General features: G+C 42.1%; 1 protein-coding gene across 1 annotated transcript; it reads left to right on the top strand.

Moving 5' to 3' along the window:
- The first annotated feature begins 1967 nt into the window (after nt 1-1967).
- pla2g10 (phospholipase A2 group X) lies at nt 1968-12116 on the top strand. Its single transcript, XM_072674937.1, has 4 exons — nt 1968-2126; nt 7492-7660; nt 10871-10977; nt 11968-12116. Exons 1-4 carry the CDS (start codon nt 2090-2092, stop codon nt 12114-12116), a joined length of 462 nt encoding a protein of 153 aa, XP_072531038.1. The 5' UTR covers nt 1968-2089.
- The last annotated feature ends 1576 nt before the right edge of the window (nt 12117-13692 follow it).

Here is a 13692-nt window from a genome sequence, read left to right as displayed (position 1 = left end):
ATCCCACCCAACCACCACTCACATGCCTGTATATACATGTACGCACATAGTCTAATCCTTCAAAACTTCACGTCCTCGATTCCATTCAGCCGTATCCTCACTGTAGCTGCATTTACTCTACTAACTCCAGCTGAAGACAGTTCTAAATAAAGCATATCCAAAAAGCAGTGCAGCCAGCATGCAATAGAGAGAGAATGAGGAGGAAGCCCACGCTGGACAATAATGTTCTTAGCAGCTGTCAGGCCTGCCAACCATAATATACATCCTCTCTTTGCAATAGGAAAAGTAGAACTGACAAGTAGAAGATGTAGAGACGGGCTTATTGGGAAAATCATCTCAGCTAATAAAGAAAGAACTATATTATTACCTTATTACTTATTACCTAACTACCTTATTCCAAAAATCAGCACCTCTGAACAATTCCAGAAAGTGTGCAGAAAAGGGCCTAATAGTGAAGTATTCTACTACTCTGGCCCGGGCTCACCTATGGGGTTCGAATCCCGAGCCATGCTGCTTTGCCATCAGTAGCTGGAGTCTGAGAGAGCGCAATTGGCCGTGCTCTCTCCAGCTGGGTAGATGGCGCTCTCTTCGATCATCACTCTTAAACTGATGTTGGTCGGCACAGGCGTCTGTTAGCTGGTGTGGTGGAGCTGGGGGCCCGGTGCTTTCCTCAGAGCATGTTGGCCTTACCCTCCTAGTGCGGGGAGCATTGCTAGTGCTAGGGAGAGTTATGAACAGGTGGGTTAATTGGCAGAACCAAAATGTATTTTCAACAAATTCTTTAAAAAATAGTATTTTTATATAATAATAATATAATAATAATAATATAATAAAATAATATTTTTTACACATTTAAGGTGCTACTTTGAGCAATGCCATAAAAGTAGCACTTGTGGTTCCACAAGGAAGCATTTTTGTACAAGAGATGTAACGAGAGAGTCTGAGGAGCTTTCAATTGGTAACAAACCTTTACATCCACTTTAACACTCACATCTCTTATGTGTCCCAATATTTATGGACACCCTTTCTAATGAATGCATTCAGCCACTTTAAGCTGCACCCATTTCTAACACATGTATAAATGCACACGGACAGCTTGTCTAATCCTTCTAGAGAAGTACTGCCAATAGAATAGGACTCTCTGAACATCAACATGAACCTGTTGGCACCATGCTGCCTAATGCCAGGCGTGGCATAGAGGGGTATAAAGCCCCCTGCAGTGAGCTGGGGAGCAGTGGAACTATGGAATGATGGTGGAGCTCCATCCATACTTTTGGGATGAGTTGGAGTGGGGTGGTGATCATCCAACATCCTTACTAATGCACCTGGTGCTGAGTGCAATCAAATCCTCACAGCAATGCTCACTCCAAATCTAGTAGACATTCTTCTCTGAGACAGTTAATTAAGCAACAGAAGCCGAATAAACTCTTTTTGAATACCCGCGGTTTCAGCAAAAACAAGGAATGAGCAGGTGTCCCAATACTTTTGTCAATATAGTGGAAGAGTGTAGGGTTTGATTCCCCACCCAGGCTAGACCACCATGCTACACCAACATGAGGTCTTGGGCAAGAAACTTAACTTTGCATTCTCCTACCTGTGTAACATGATTCACATGTAAGAGCTCATGTAAGAGCTCTGGATAAGAGCCTCAGATAAATGCTGTAAATGTGCGAGCGCAGAGGGTGCACGACAAAGCACAGTGTCACTCAGCTCTGCCAGGTGGACAGCCGCACCCTGTTCAGTGCTTAGTAACAATTTAGTTGAAGGAAAAAAGAAAGCACTCAGTCTCAGTCATGCCATGTGGGCCGGCCTTCTAAACATAATCTGAGCTAACCCAGTGAAAGTGCAGCTCACACACAAGGCTAAGCACATTCCCTGAAATGTGAGCATTCTGGAGGGTTTCTGTGAGGAGGCATCCGAAGCCCATAAAGTGTGAGAGGAAGGTGCACGAGACGGATTACAGGAGGAGCTCTGAATGGAGTGATGCTCAGGAGATTATTCCAGACTGAGGCTAAAAAAAGCTTGGAACTGAGAGCCTGTTCAGGAGGTCTGTGTAAATACGCCGGCTCTGCTCTGAGCTGTCCACACAATGACGGCGCTGTACAGAACTTTCCTGCTCTTCTCAGGTTGGTCTTTTAAGTTTGTACAACCCTGGTCTCCCTGAAAAGCATTGGACTAGACTGCTGGAAATAACTACTGTCAAAACAAGAGTAGTCGGGGTAGCTCTGTAGCACTGATGTCTGAAAATGCTGGCATACACTGTATGGACAAAAGTATTGGGACACCTGCTTATTTAACGTTTCTTCTGATTTCAATGGTTTAAAAAATACTGCAGCACTGTCCATCACTCCAGAGAACACAGTTCTTCCACTGCTTTATACCCCTCTAGCCCACGCCTGGCATTAGGCAGCATGGTGCCAGTAGGTCCATGTTTATCTGCTCCAGGGAGTCCTATTCTAATGGCAGTACTTCTCTACAGGGACTAGACAAGCTGTGTGTTTGTGTGTGCATTTGCACATCTGTGTCAGCAATGGGGGCAACTTAAAGTGTCTGAATGCATTCATTTAAAGGGGTGTCCACAAATATTTGGACATGTAGTGTAGTTGTATCGTGCAGTAATATTTATTAATTTATTATTTAATTTATTTATCAATGTGTTCATGTATATATTTGTTTGCATTTATTAATTTTATTTATATTTCTATTGCTATTTACCCTTTTTACCATGACTCTGTTGTTAATTTAAGTTGTTAAGCACGCTGCTCTGCATTTCTAAGGTTTTTAAAGGCATTTCAAGGCAAGTTTACTATTTTTATTATTGGAAAACCTTCTAGCAGGTTTACGTGTGATACAGTGTGCAGCCTGAGTGCCGCATTCCACCTGTCGGGTTCAGTTAAGAAGGGTATGAAGTGGTCTGGTGGCCTGCCAGCTGCAAAGACAATGAGTTACTACGTCCTGTGAAGTCTATATTGGCCATCTAGAGCAAACATCTATTCAGCCTCGTGATAAAGGACGCTGCTCCTGGACTAGACCTGTCTGTTGGCCATGCTTTTTCTTATTCTTTATACAATGTACCTCAAACCCTAATAGGATTGAAATGCACTTCAAGCGAGTTTCATATGACCCTGTGTACATTATGTGTGTATTAAAGTGCATTTGAGTTAAAAAGCCAGTCAGAATGGGGGTAGTTCTCTTGGCCTGATGTCAGGGCAGGAAAATCCATGTGGTCTTATGGTCAGAAAATACTTAGGTTCCACCTACACAGCTCAAATAGCTCAAGCCAAATCAAACAAGTCAAAATTATATTAAAAGCAAACATAAACAGCAAACATTACTTTTATTTTTAAATATAATTTTATTTTAAATAAAAATGCCAAAAACTTTTTTGGAGTAATGCCATTACACGGTTGCATGTGTCCCCAGCTCCCAAAACACCCAATGAACTACTAACAGGCTCTTTCTGAAGTGACCAGGGGTGTTGGTTTAGGAGAATGACTAAAAATATTAAAGATTTTAAAAGTATTTTTGTAGTAAATTAGATTTGCAAGCACAACAGATGCATTCTTAAAAGGTTCTGCTCTTTTTGTTTTTTTGACCATTTTTTTGACCATTAACCACCTCACTTTTAAGAACGTATCCAGACTCAATACAGAGCAGACAGAACACAGGTCATTTACATATGTGGCTCTTAAAGTAGCATGATTTGCTCCTGGGCTCCCCCTACAGTCTGGAGGAAGTGTAATTTACACTTTGAGCAACCCCTAAAGGACATGCTTTACACAAGCATTTCTGGACAAGCTGAGAGACACATCAGAGAAGCATCTTTGAAAGTGAAAGAAGCATGTCCCTTTCAGGATTTTACACAAATATTTTGACAGGTTGTTACGATGTGTTGAGCTTGGAGGCGGAGGTGGACGTAATCGCATGTATTTATTAAACAAAACCAAAACAGAGCAAAAACAAGGAAACCAAAACAAAGCAAACGGACTACAAAAGGAACACATACAAAATAAAAGAAATACTAAAACTAACAAACTGGCAGAACAAACAAGTACTAAGACTAACAAAGGAAGCAAACAGGACACGCTAACAAACCGTAAAAAAACATGGGAACCAACTTGCACACGACCACACAAAGGAAGGTCCAGAGATTAACCAGGGAGACACTAGAAACACCTGGGACTAACAAGGGGGCGTGGCTACAGAGGAAGCACCGGTGGGAACACTAATGAACAGGAGGAGCTTGAACTGACAAGACACAAACAGGGCCATGTGCTTGGGAGCACATGATGACACAAAACCGAGGCAGACATGACAGAACAGGGGCAGGTATGACACAAGTGAACACCACAATGATCTTGAAGCTGTTATCTCCATTTTAAGGTAAAACTGCTACATAGTGATGATTTAACGGCACAGTAACAACAGATAAAGTCGCAACCTTCACCTGGTGTTGTCAGACCGTGCCCTCTTGACCTCCAGGTTCTCTGTCCTGATTCTGGTGTACCAATACCCTCGCCCATTTCCTCTGCTTCCTCTGACAAATGAACTAACAGCAGGCCCTTTCTGAAGTGACCTAGAGACCCCCAGTGAGCAGCCAAAGACCACAGTGGCAAGGAGAAACTCCCTCAGAGCTGGAGGAAGAAACCTTGGGAGGAACCAAGACTCACAAGGAGGACCCGACCCATCCTCCTCTGATCAGAACTATTTATTAATTATTGATAAAAGTCACTGAACCACAGACCACAGACTATTCTACTGCTCAGGTGTTCTGATCTAATCATAACATCATAATGATCGATATTTAATGATCATAATAATCATAATATAGTGTGATCATAGTTGAGATTGTCAGAGTAATGAGAGTAACAATGATTAATTGTGGTAACAATAATAATAGTGACAGATAATTCCATGTGAGTCCATGTAAATTTTAGCATAGTGGCAAGAGGGTGGGCAGCTAATCTGACACAGGTGGCAGGGGAGCCTGGTGGTCAGTCTGGTGGGGCGAGGCTAATTTAACACAGGTAAATGGGATCCCAAAGGTCAGTCTTCTAACAGGTCGGGCCAGATAAGCGGGCGGCCACTCTAGAAGTCTTTAATGGTCTTTATTTTTTAACTCAGGAAGTCAGGAACCACTTAGAAATCCTTATTTTATACATGTATGAAGCTGATAGGAAAATGTAAATTTCATAAATATTGCCTAATCTTTTAGAGATAATGCTACTGTATATGATTATCACTGTGTACAAGAGTTCACCTTCATACTGTCATACAGGTGTGGATATGATAATGCTGTGTATAGATTTGTGGTTCCACGCCGGCTAGTGGACCTTTCACTGTCAGATTAAAAAAGGAACCGTAGGTATGATGTTTAATTGGCTAGAAAGTTGATTTACCCTAAAAGTACAGCATTTCTGTAACTTAAAGCCACATGTCCTCCACATTCTGGAGGAGAAGGTCCCTGGGCCTTGCCTCATTTATCAGTCTGTCTGCAAACTGTCCCCTTTGCAACTGTCAGCTCAAGTCCTCCTGAGATAACAGTCAGGGAGGGACTCAGGGCAGGGAGGCTGTAGTAACTTTTTACGTCACCATTTTCCAGCCTCTTTTCATCCTTTAGAAATAAGCAGGCTGTTTCTGGTACTATACCTTTAATATTGATATATGTAAATAAGCTTTGTTCTGATTGGCTGCCCCGTATGTATGTGTTTCATTCAGAAAGCACTCAGAACTGAGAGTTTTCTGTTTGATAGGCCAGTTTGTAGTTAAACTTTGTACAGTTTAGGGGTTCTTAAATTGGTTTTAACTAGTGCTGTCACGTTACCGCATTAACGCACACGATTAATCTACAAACTTTAACATGTTAAACTTTCTTTAACCCAAATTAATCATCTTTACTACACGTTTGGCCCCAACTTCCTCCCGTAGGGCCCTCTCTTTACAGAGCCTGTGAAATATTAGTCCTTTTATTTAGCGATGTAAACACAGTGTCGCTACTGTTGAGCTCAGAAGGTAGATTACACTTTATTCATGCTGAAATATGGATTATACCTCTGTCTGATCATCCATTTATCTCTTAAAAAGTTGGTGAAGCATTTTCTCTATTAAAGCTTATGTGTCTGAGCTTCGTCGTGTTCCAGGCTGAAGTTCTCAGAACTACACTGAGATTAACCTCGCCAGTTTATTAGGCACATTTATTTGTTCTCCCGCCAAATAATTCAAGAACATACGAGCTAGCATTTTAACTTGTGATTGATCGTAATTAATTTTGGGTGATTGTTGTGATTAACGCCATAAAATTATTTAATAGATTGACACTGGTCTAGTTTTGACATTGGGGAACAGTATTAGACATTTTACATATCAGGGCCACACACAAGCCCACTCTTAATGTGAAGAAAAACAGCTCCAAAAGTTCTCTACTTGTCTAAAACATGACTGTAATTTGAGAATTATAATCAAATAAATAATGCATTCAGACAGAATTATAGAATTTGTCAATTACATTCATCAGTCGAACCGTCATATGAATGCTCTATATGTTACGGCAGACATATTTGCATACATTAGTATATTCCAAGAAGACCTTCCATATTTTCCATATTTGTCTTCTTGAGGAACAGGCAGGTCAGAAAGTCCATAGGAACATGTCCCAGGATCATTTTGTGCCATCCTGAAACTGTAGGAACACATTTCGTACAGTTTTACAGCTGGGCTACATTCACGTTCCCATTGGACAGGAGAGGAATGAGAGACAGGCCCTTTTTTCAGTACCTTACATTTACATTTCCATTGAAGGCATTTAGCAGAGGCTCTCAAAGCGACCTACAAAAGTTCTTCACTGTTTACTCAGAAAATAACCTCAGCTAGTTTAAACAGACTAGAAATCAAAGATACCTCTAAGTTTAGACTCTACTAAACACAAGTCAATATGGAGACCATAGTACTCTTCTCTTCGCCTGAGGACTCTCGGAAGAGGAGGGTCTTGAAGACCTTCCAGGACTCTGCTGTTCGGACACTCAGGGGAAGTTTGTTCCACCACTTCGGTGCAGGACAGAAAAAAGTCTGGGCGCTCGTCTTCCGTGGATCTTAAAGGATGGCAAGTCAAAGGAAGGGCTCTTGGTGCAGATTGGCTTTAGACCGTCGCCATCAAGTACAGAGGGGCTGGCTGGTCCAGTCTTGGCTTTGTAGTTGAACCTAGAAACCTTGTAGTTCCCTGATGACAGGTACTGAAGATGTGCCCTTATCACTCCAGTAACAATTTTTGTGAGTTTGTACACAAATATAGACGTTATATGAGAGGACTGGGGCTCTGAAGACCATATTGAGCAAGACAGGGCAGCACTGCAGCATTCACCAAGAGCACACGTGTGTGCAGGTAGTTCTCTTTATATGAGTGCAAAGCCAGGACAGATCCTTCAGCAGTGCTCTGCAGTGCCTCCTCATGGACACAGAGCTGGTCTTACCCTCCCAATGTTGTTTCTGTTCCAGTCAGCATGGCCTCGCTGGTGCCCCAGAAGTCCGTACGGAGTAAGAGGGGGCTGCTGGAGCTAGCCGGAGTCATCAAATGCAGCACAGGGAGGTCAGCCCTGGCTTATATGATGTATGGATGTTACTGTGGCCTCGGAGGGCAAGGCTGGCCAAGAGACAGGGCAGACTGGTAAGGCCTTCTCAAGTATCTACAATGACATACTGCCATTCTAATGCAGTTGGAGTGTAGATCAGTACAGTGATGTTAGTGACTTATTTGTTTGCAACACTTCCAAATATATCACCCCAGTTCCTAAATGTGCTATTTGTGACGGGGATGACTGAGACACAGTTTGCGGACAGGCCTGGGACCTCTGAAGGCGGCTCCACCCAGCACTCACCACACAGAAAATAGCACTTTCTTTGTCTCTTGACTTCCTAATCACAGCTACTGGAGTTCTCCAAAATCAGGAACCCATAAAGCATCTTTTAGCCTCAGTTTAGGAAGAAAGGGATTCATTTTCACTCCCCCTTACAGACGATGTACACAGCCAGCAGGAAATTGCTTCACAATAGCAGATGACAGAGTGCGTATGTGAGCCGGATGATAAGAAGTTCTTTTCTTTTCTGTTTGCAAAGATGAAACACAAGTCCGGGAGACAAAGGAAACCACATGTCCTAGACGCACGGCCTATTCTGGAGGAGAAGGTCCCTTGGCCTTGCCTCATTTATCAGTCTGTCTGCGAACTGTCCCCTTTGCAACTGTCAGCTCAAGTCCTCCTGAGATAACAATGACAAACACAAAGGAACTCTCAGGGCAGGGAAATGTCTCATACACAGACAGTGTATTTATATATTTGTTTAGCCCTCATTCCCATGTAATTATATACATTTCATTAGAGGACATCCTAGATTGCACATTAATGTATATATATATATACACAAGCAATTTATTAGAAACGCCTGCACACCTACTCATTCAGGCCCCTGCAACTAATCCAGAATGCAGCGGCATGGGTGGGTAGTTTCAGCCATGTATCTCCTCTGCTGCGTTCTCTCTTCACTGGCTTCCTGTAGCTGCTGCCCAGGTCATCACTCAAACCCCTGACGCTGGCCTGCAAAGCCAAGACTGGACCAGCCAGCCCCTCCGTACTTGATGGCAATGGTCAAAAGCCGATCTGCACCAAGAGCCCTTCCAGCTTTCGGCTCGACCCGCCATCCTTTAAGATCCACAGAAGACGAGCGTCCAGACTTTTTTTCTGTCCTGCACCGAAGTGGTGGAACGAACTTCCCCTGGGTGTCCAAACAGCAGAGTCCAACACTCGCTGTCCTCAAACCCAGACTGAAGACCCTCCTCCTCTGAGAGTACTTGGGTGAAGAGTAGAGCACTATGGACTCCATATTGACTTGTGTTTAGTAGAGTCTAAGATTAGAGGGGTCTTTGAATTTTAGTCTATTCAAACTAGCTGAGGTTATTCTTAAGGAAACAGTGAAGCCCTTTTTTTAAAACGTGCCCAGATAGCGTCTGCTAAACGCCATAAATATAAATGTGTAAATGTCATGCAGTTATCTAATCAACCAATCGTGTGGCAGCAGTACAATGCATAAAATCTTGTAGATAAAGACCCGCAGCTTGTCCAATCAGTCTGGTCCAATCCTGACTCAGCTTTTGATTAGTCTTGGTTTTGAATTAATGAAGGAAAGCCCATTTCCCACATTCACAGTAACCCAATCATATCCGGACATTATCCGGAGGAGCTGTATGTGTGATCGCACATGTCTGAACCAGTTGAACAGGACATTACCAGGGCTTTCTGGGGAATGTCTGAATGAGCCCATGTGTGAATAGATCTGGTAATTAATAGTACACTTCTCAGGGGGTCAACGTTAACATGTAGAAGATCGCCGCCCATCGTTATGTAACAGCGGGGAAAATCATCTCTACTTCATTAACGATTGAGCTGGAGTTACAGATGCAGCAGAACTACATTTTCAAACACTAGGGGGCGCACTTGCGAGGTTTCATTAATTCAATATTTATTAAGGTCTTTTTCATTGTTTAATAAAGCCTGAATAGACATTTATAAATGATTTATTCACTGTGCCTTAAGCTTTATTCATTATGGCCTTTAGTAGTGTATAATTGGAGGACTGTTATGTGGTTAGTCTTATTACTATTTGGTGTAATAATACATGATAAACACAATAAACCACCCTGTTATGCAATGTATCTAGTCCTGTTTAATCTGTAATTACTGAGGAGTATAACCTACAATATCTGAAGGTACATAAAATGCACATTACAGTACATTTTACCACATTTTTATTCATAACAGGGCGGTGTGTCCAATGTGTCTAATACACATTTTTATAAGTAATAATGCAATTATTTGTGTTTTTCACACAATTATCCAATTATTTACTAATTTACTAAGGTCATAATGAATACACTGTAATGTTTGGTGGTCTAATTCAGGCTTTATTGAACAAAGAATACCACCTTAATAAACCCTCAATCCTAAAGAGAAACTGGTACTGGTTTATTGCAGACTGTCATGGCTGGTTAGGCCAGACACAGAGGGATGAACAGTCACAGAGATGGGTCCAATGCAAGTACTTTTGACAACACAAAATGGAATAATACAACAAGCAAATGAAAGCAAGCAGGGTAGGGAAACGAGGGGAATACAAACAAAACATACAGGCCGTGCCTGGGGAGGCTAAGGGGAAAACTAAGGACACGCGTGAACCACACAGAGACTACTCAAAACTGGGGAAAAGACCTGGGGAACCAGCCGCTGAACCATAAATGGCTAGGTAGACCAAACCTGACAATGCAGCGTGGAAAAGGGTCGCCTAGCTGGAGCGAGAGTCGCAGTTAAACCCAGGGAGCAAGCGAAAGCTCCTCGCTAAATCCCAAGATAGCCGGATGGTCCACTTGAGGACCTGAACAAAGAACCGAAGCTGGCCTAACCAAACCATGATCCGTGTCCTGAACCTCTCAGGCTACCTCTAGGTCCTAAACTAACAATTCTTGGCAAGGAGCTCAGTGTCTGAGCTCCTTAAGTACCCCCAGTCTCAGGTGAAACACATTACCTAAACATGACATAATGAACTTGAATCAAACACATGAACATGAATCAAGACACTGAACTGAATCATTGAATCAATACCAGAATGGAAACACAACAAAAGTCCTTAAGGAAGCCTGTGGGCGGCGACTCGGAATCGCCCCGGAGGAGGGCGTGATACCGAGGGGCTGACACAGACTGGTTGGTGTAAGGCATTCTTGCCCCTATTATAAATAGGATTTGAATTGGGATTTAATGTGTGTAATTTGTCAAATCCCACCGTAAATAATTAACCCTGATCTGCTGCCACTCCCCTCCTGCTTTCATAGGTGCTGCCACAAGCATGACTGCTGCTACGGAGATGCAGAGTTTGCAGGCTGCCAAACGAAAACCGACAAGTATCAGTGGGCTTGTGAGAACAAGGAGGTCGTCTGTGGTATGTGTTGCAGTTGAAACATGAAAATTAGCAGCCCTTAGCTAAACAGCACGGGAGCTTTGCTGTGCGCTCACTGAATCCAGACAGAGCTGGGGAAAATGCAGCCAGACTCAGGAAACATGAACCCAATCAGAACCAAATCCGGCCTAAATCTCCTTGTTAGTAACTCCCTTTGGTTTGAGGACGTAAGAGGAAAACAGTATATCTGAGAACTGCTGTGGGGCCGAGGCCAAGCGGGACAGTTCTGCACCCACATCTCGTGGTATTTTAAGCCTGTTTATACCACAGGAACTGCAGAACACCTAAATATATGCTGAAAGCCACACTCATAAGGATGTTTACTGTGCGTTCTTTAGGAAGAAGCACGTATTTATTACGCGGGCAGCGTTACTTTGGAGGTGGTTTCTTTCACAAAAACAGCTGCCACTCACATAACGTTGACAAAAGTATTGGGACACCTGCTCATTCGTTGTTTCCTCGAGGAAATAAAGGATATTAAAAAGAGTTGATCCTGCTTTTGTTGGAGAAACTCTGTCTACTGTCCAAGTAAAGGCTTTCTACTAGATTTTGGAGGAGCATTGCTGGGAGGATTTGATTCAATACAGCTACAAGAGTGTTAGTGAGGTCACAAAATGAGGTCACCTCATTCACCACCCAACTTCCCAACTCTTTACCATCCAAAATTTCCACTACATGCTCCACAGCTCAATGCTGGGGGCTTTGTATCCCTCTAGTCCACAGACAGTCCTATTCTATTGGCAGTAGTTCTCTACAGGGACTAGACAAGCTGTGTATGTCTCAGCAATAAGTGCAGCTAATGTGTTCATTAGAAGGGCTGTTCACAAACTTTTAGACATATAGTGTATTCGCATTCATCTGTTGGAAAGTTCATCAAGATAATTATAGGCTTATTACAGTCCTAAACCGTCTCCCTTCGTATGCAAAACAGTCTTTTATGTGCTGATGTGCTCTGATGTGGCTTCTCTCCAGATTCCCTTGAAGACAAATGTGAAAAAATCCTCTGCCGATGTGACAGAGAAGCAGCCAAGTGCCTAAGAAGGGCTCCTTTCAACAGGCAGTACGCCCTATGGCCAGACTTTATGTGTGGATGTGAACATCCCACATGCAATATATACTGATTTATGTACTGTGTGTTTGTCGATCCATGTTTTTTTCAGACAGATTAAATAACTGTGCTGTTTTACTGCATGTTTTTTTAATCAATTTACAAGAATTTGTATCAAATATGTAGGTAAAATTTTGCTACATTATTATAGACAATCTTAAACTGTTATTGATTCATTTTCAATGAAATACTAATTCATGTTTTGTACATAAATGAAGAAAATAAAGAAAATAAATGCAAAAACGAAATAAAGAAACTAAGACAGCTGCATGGATTTGTCTGTAATTGCACTGTTCATTTAGTATGTCTAGATGTTAGTATTTCATTTATTATCTGTCATCAGGTGACCAAAGACCCCCCCCCCCCCTGCTATCATGTTTTAAGCGGTTGCTTAGAGACTTTGGTTTCCATGACTGTGATGCTAATGCTGAATTTGCTTGTACAGATCATGGCAACATAGAGGAGATTGTTAGAAAAGAAGGAGAACTCAGGGAACTTTGGGCTGGTGTTCAGGTGCCTTCTGCTACGTGGTAGAAGGTCAGACCCCCATCTGATAAATGTAGCTGGGATTGAGAAATAGTGTAAAGTGAATTAGAAGGATTACAAACTAAACATAGGTATGAGAAATTACAAAGGGTTGAAGTAAGACTAAGACAAGACAGAAACCCAATGCTAATCAAAAACACTGGATCAGTGAAGACCACCATGCAACCTGATGCACTACTGCAACCAGTCCCTTTCCTCCAGTATCAAAAATGTAAATAAGAACCATTTGTTTGATTAAAAGCATTGTGTTTCAATTTTCCTTAAAATAGCAGCTTCAGAGTGTAACAAAGGTCAAATCTATGCACATTTAAATAATCTAATTACACAACATTTACCTCTGTAATAGGGCCTAAATTGGTGCTGAGCAGTTCAAGTTGGGACGCCCCCCTCCCCCTTTTCCTCTATTAGGTCTCCTCCCCTCCCCAGCCTCTTCCCTTTTAACTTTAACTTGCCTTATGTCTTATTTTATTTAATCCTACATCTTCATAGGCAACCCACCAGATTTATACATACCTGTTCCGGGGTTTCTTATAAGCAAATGCACTGTATTATATATCCTATATATATTTATATCCTTTCATACGAGGAGGTGAGGAGGGAAGAAGAAGCCCGTTACCAATCCTAAAGGCTGTATTACTCTATTTATTGGTGTCAGCGGTCTTGACATCCACCGGTTACACCTACAGGCCAGAAGATATTTCTTTATCCACTCAGGTCTACCCTTTAGGACTTTAGGACATGATATGACGGTTGGGTACTGATTGTTTAAGGAAAAGGACGCAGTGTTAAGAGATAAGAACCTGCTGGTGCTCATCTTTAGGCTGCTGGAGTAGCCAAAGTGGAGCCCTTCATGGTCATCTGAGCTGGAAAACAAGTTAGATACATACACATTTTATACACACTTTATATACACACTTTATATATATACTTTATTGTTATTTGCATCACATGTGGTAGCAATATGATCACAATATGAGACGAGTGTAGCAGCATGAATGAATTAATAGCAGTAGCATAATAAAATGTCCAGGTATGGGTAAAGG

This window comes from Salminus brasiliensis, chromosome 3 (assembly GCF_030463535.1).
Source record: "Salminus brasiliensis chromosome 3, fSalBra1.hap2, whole genome shotgun sequence".
In the NCBI taxonomy this organism is placed as follows: Eukaryota; Metazoa; Chordata; class Actinopteri; order Characiformes; family Bryconidae; genus Salminus; species Salminus brasiliensis.
Note: the sequence above shows the minus strand (reverse complement) of the source record. Positions and strands in the feature narration are given on the sequence as shown.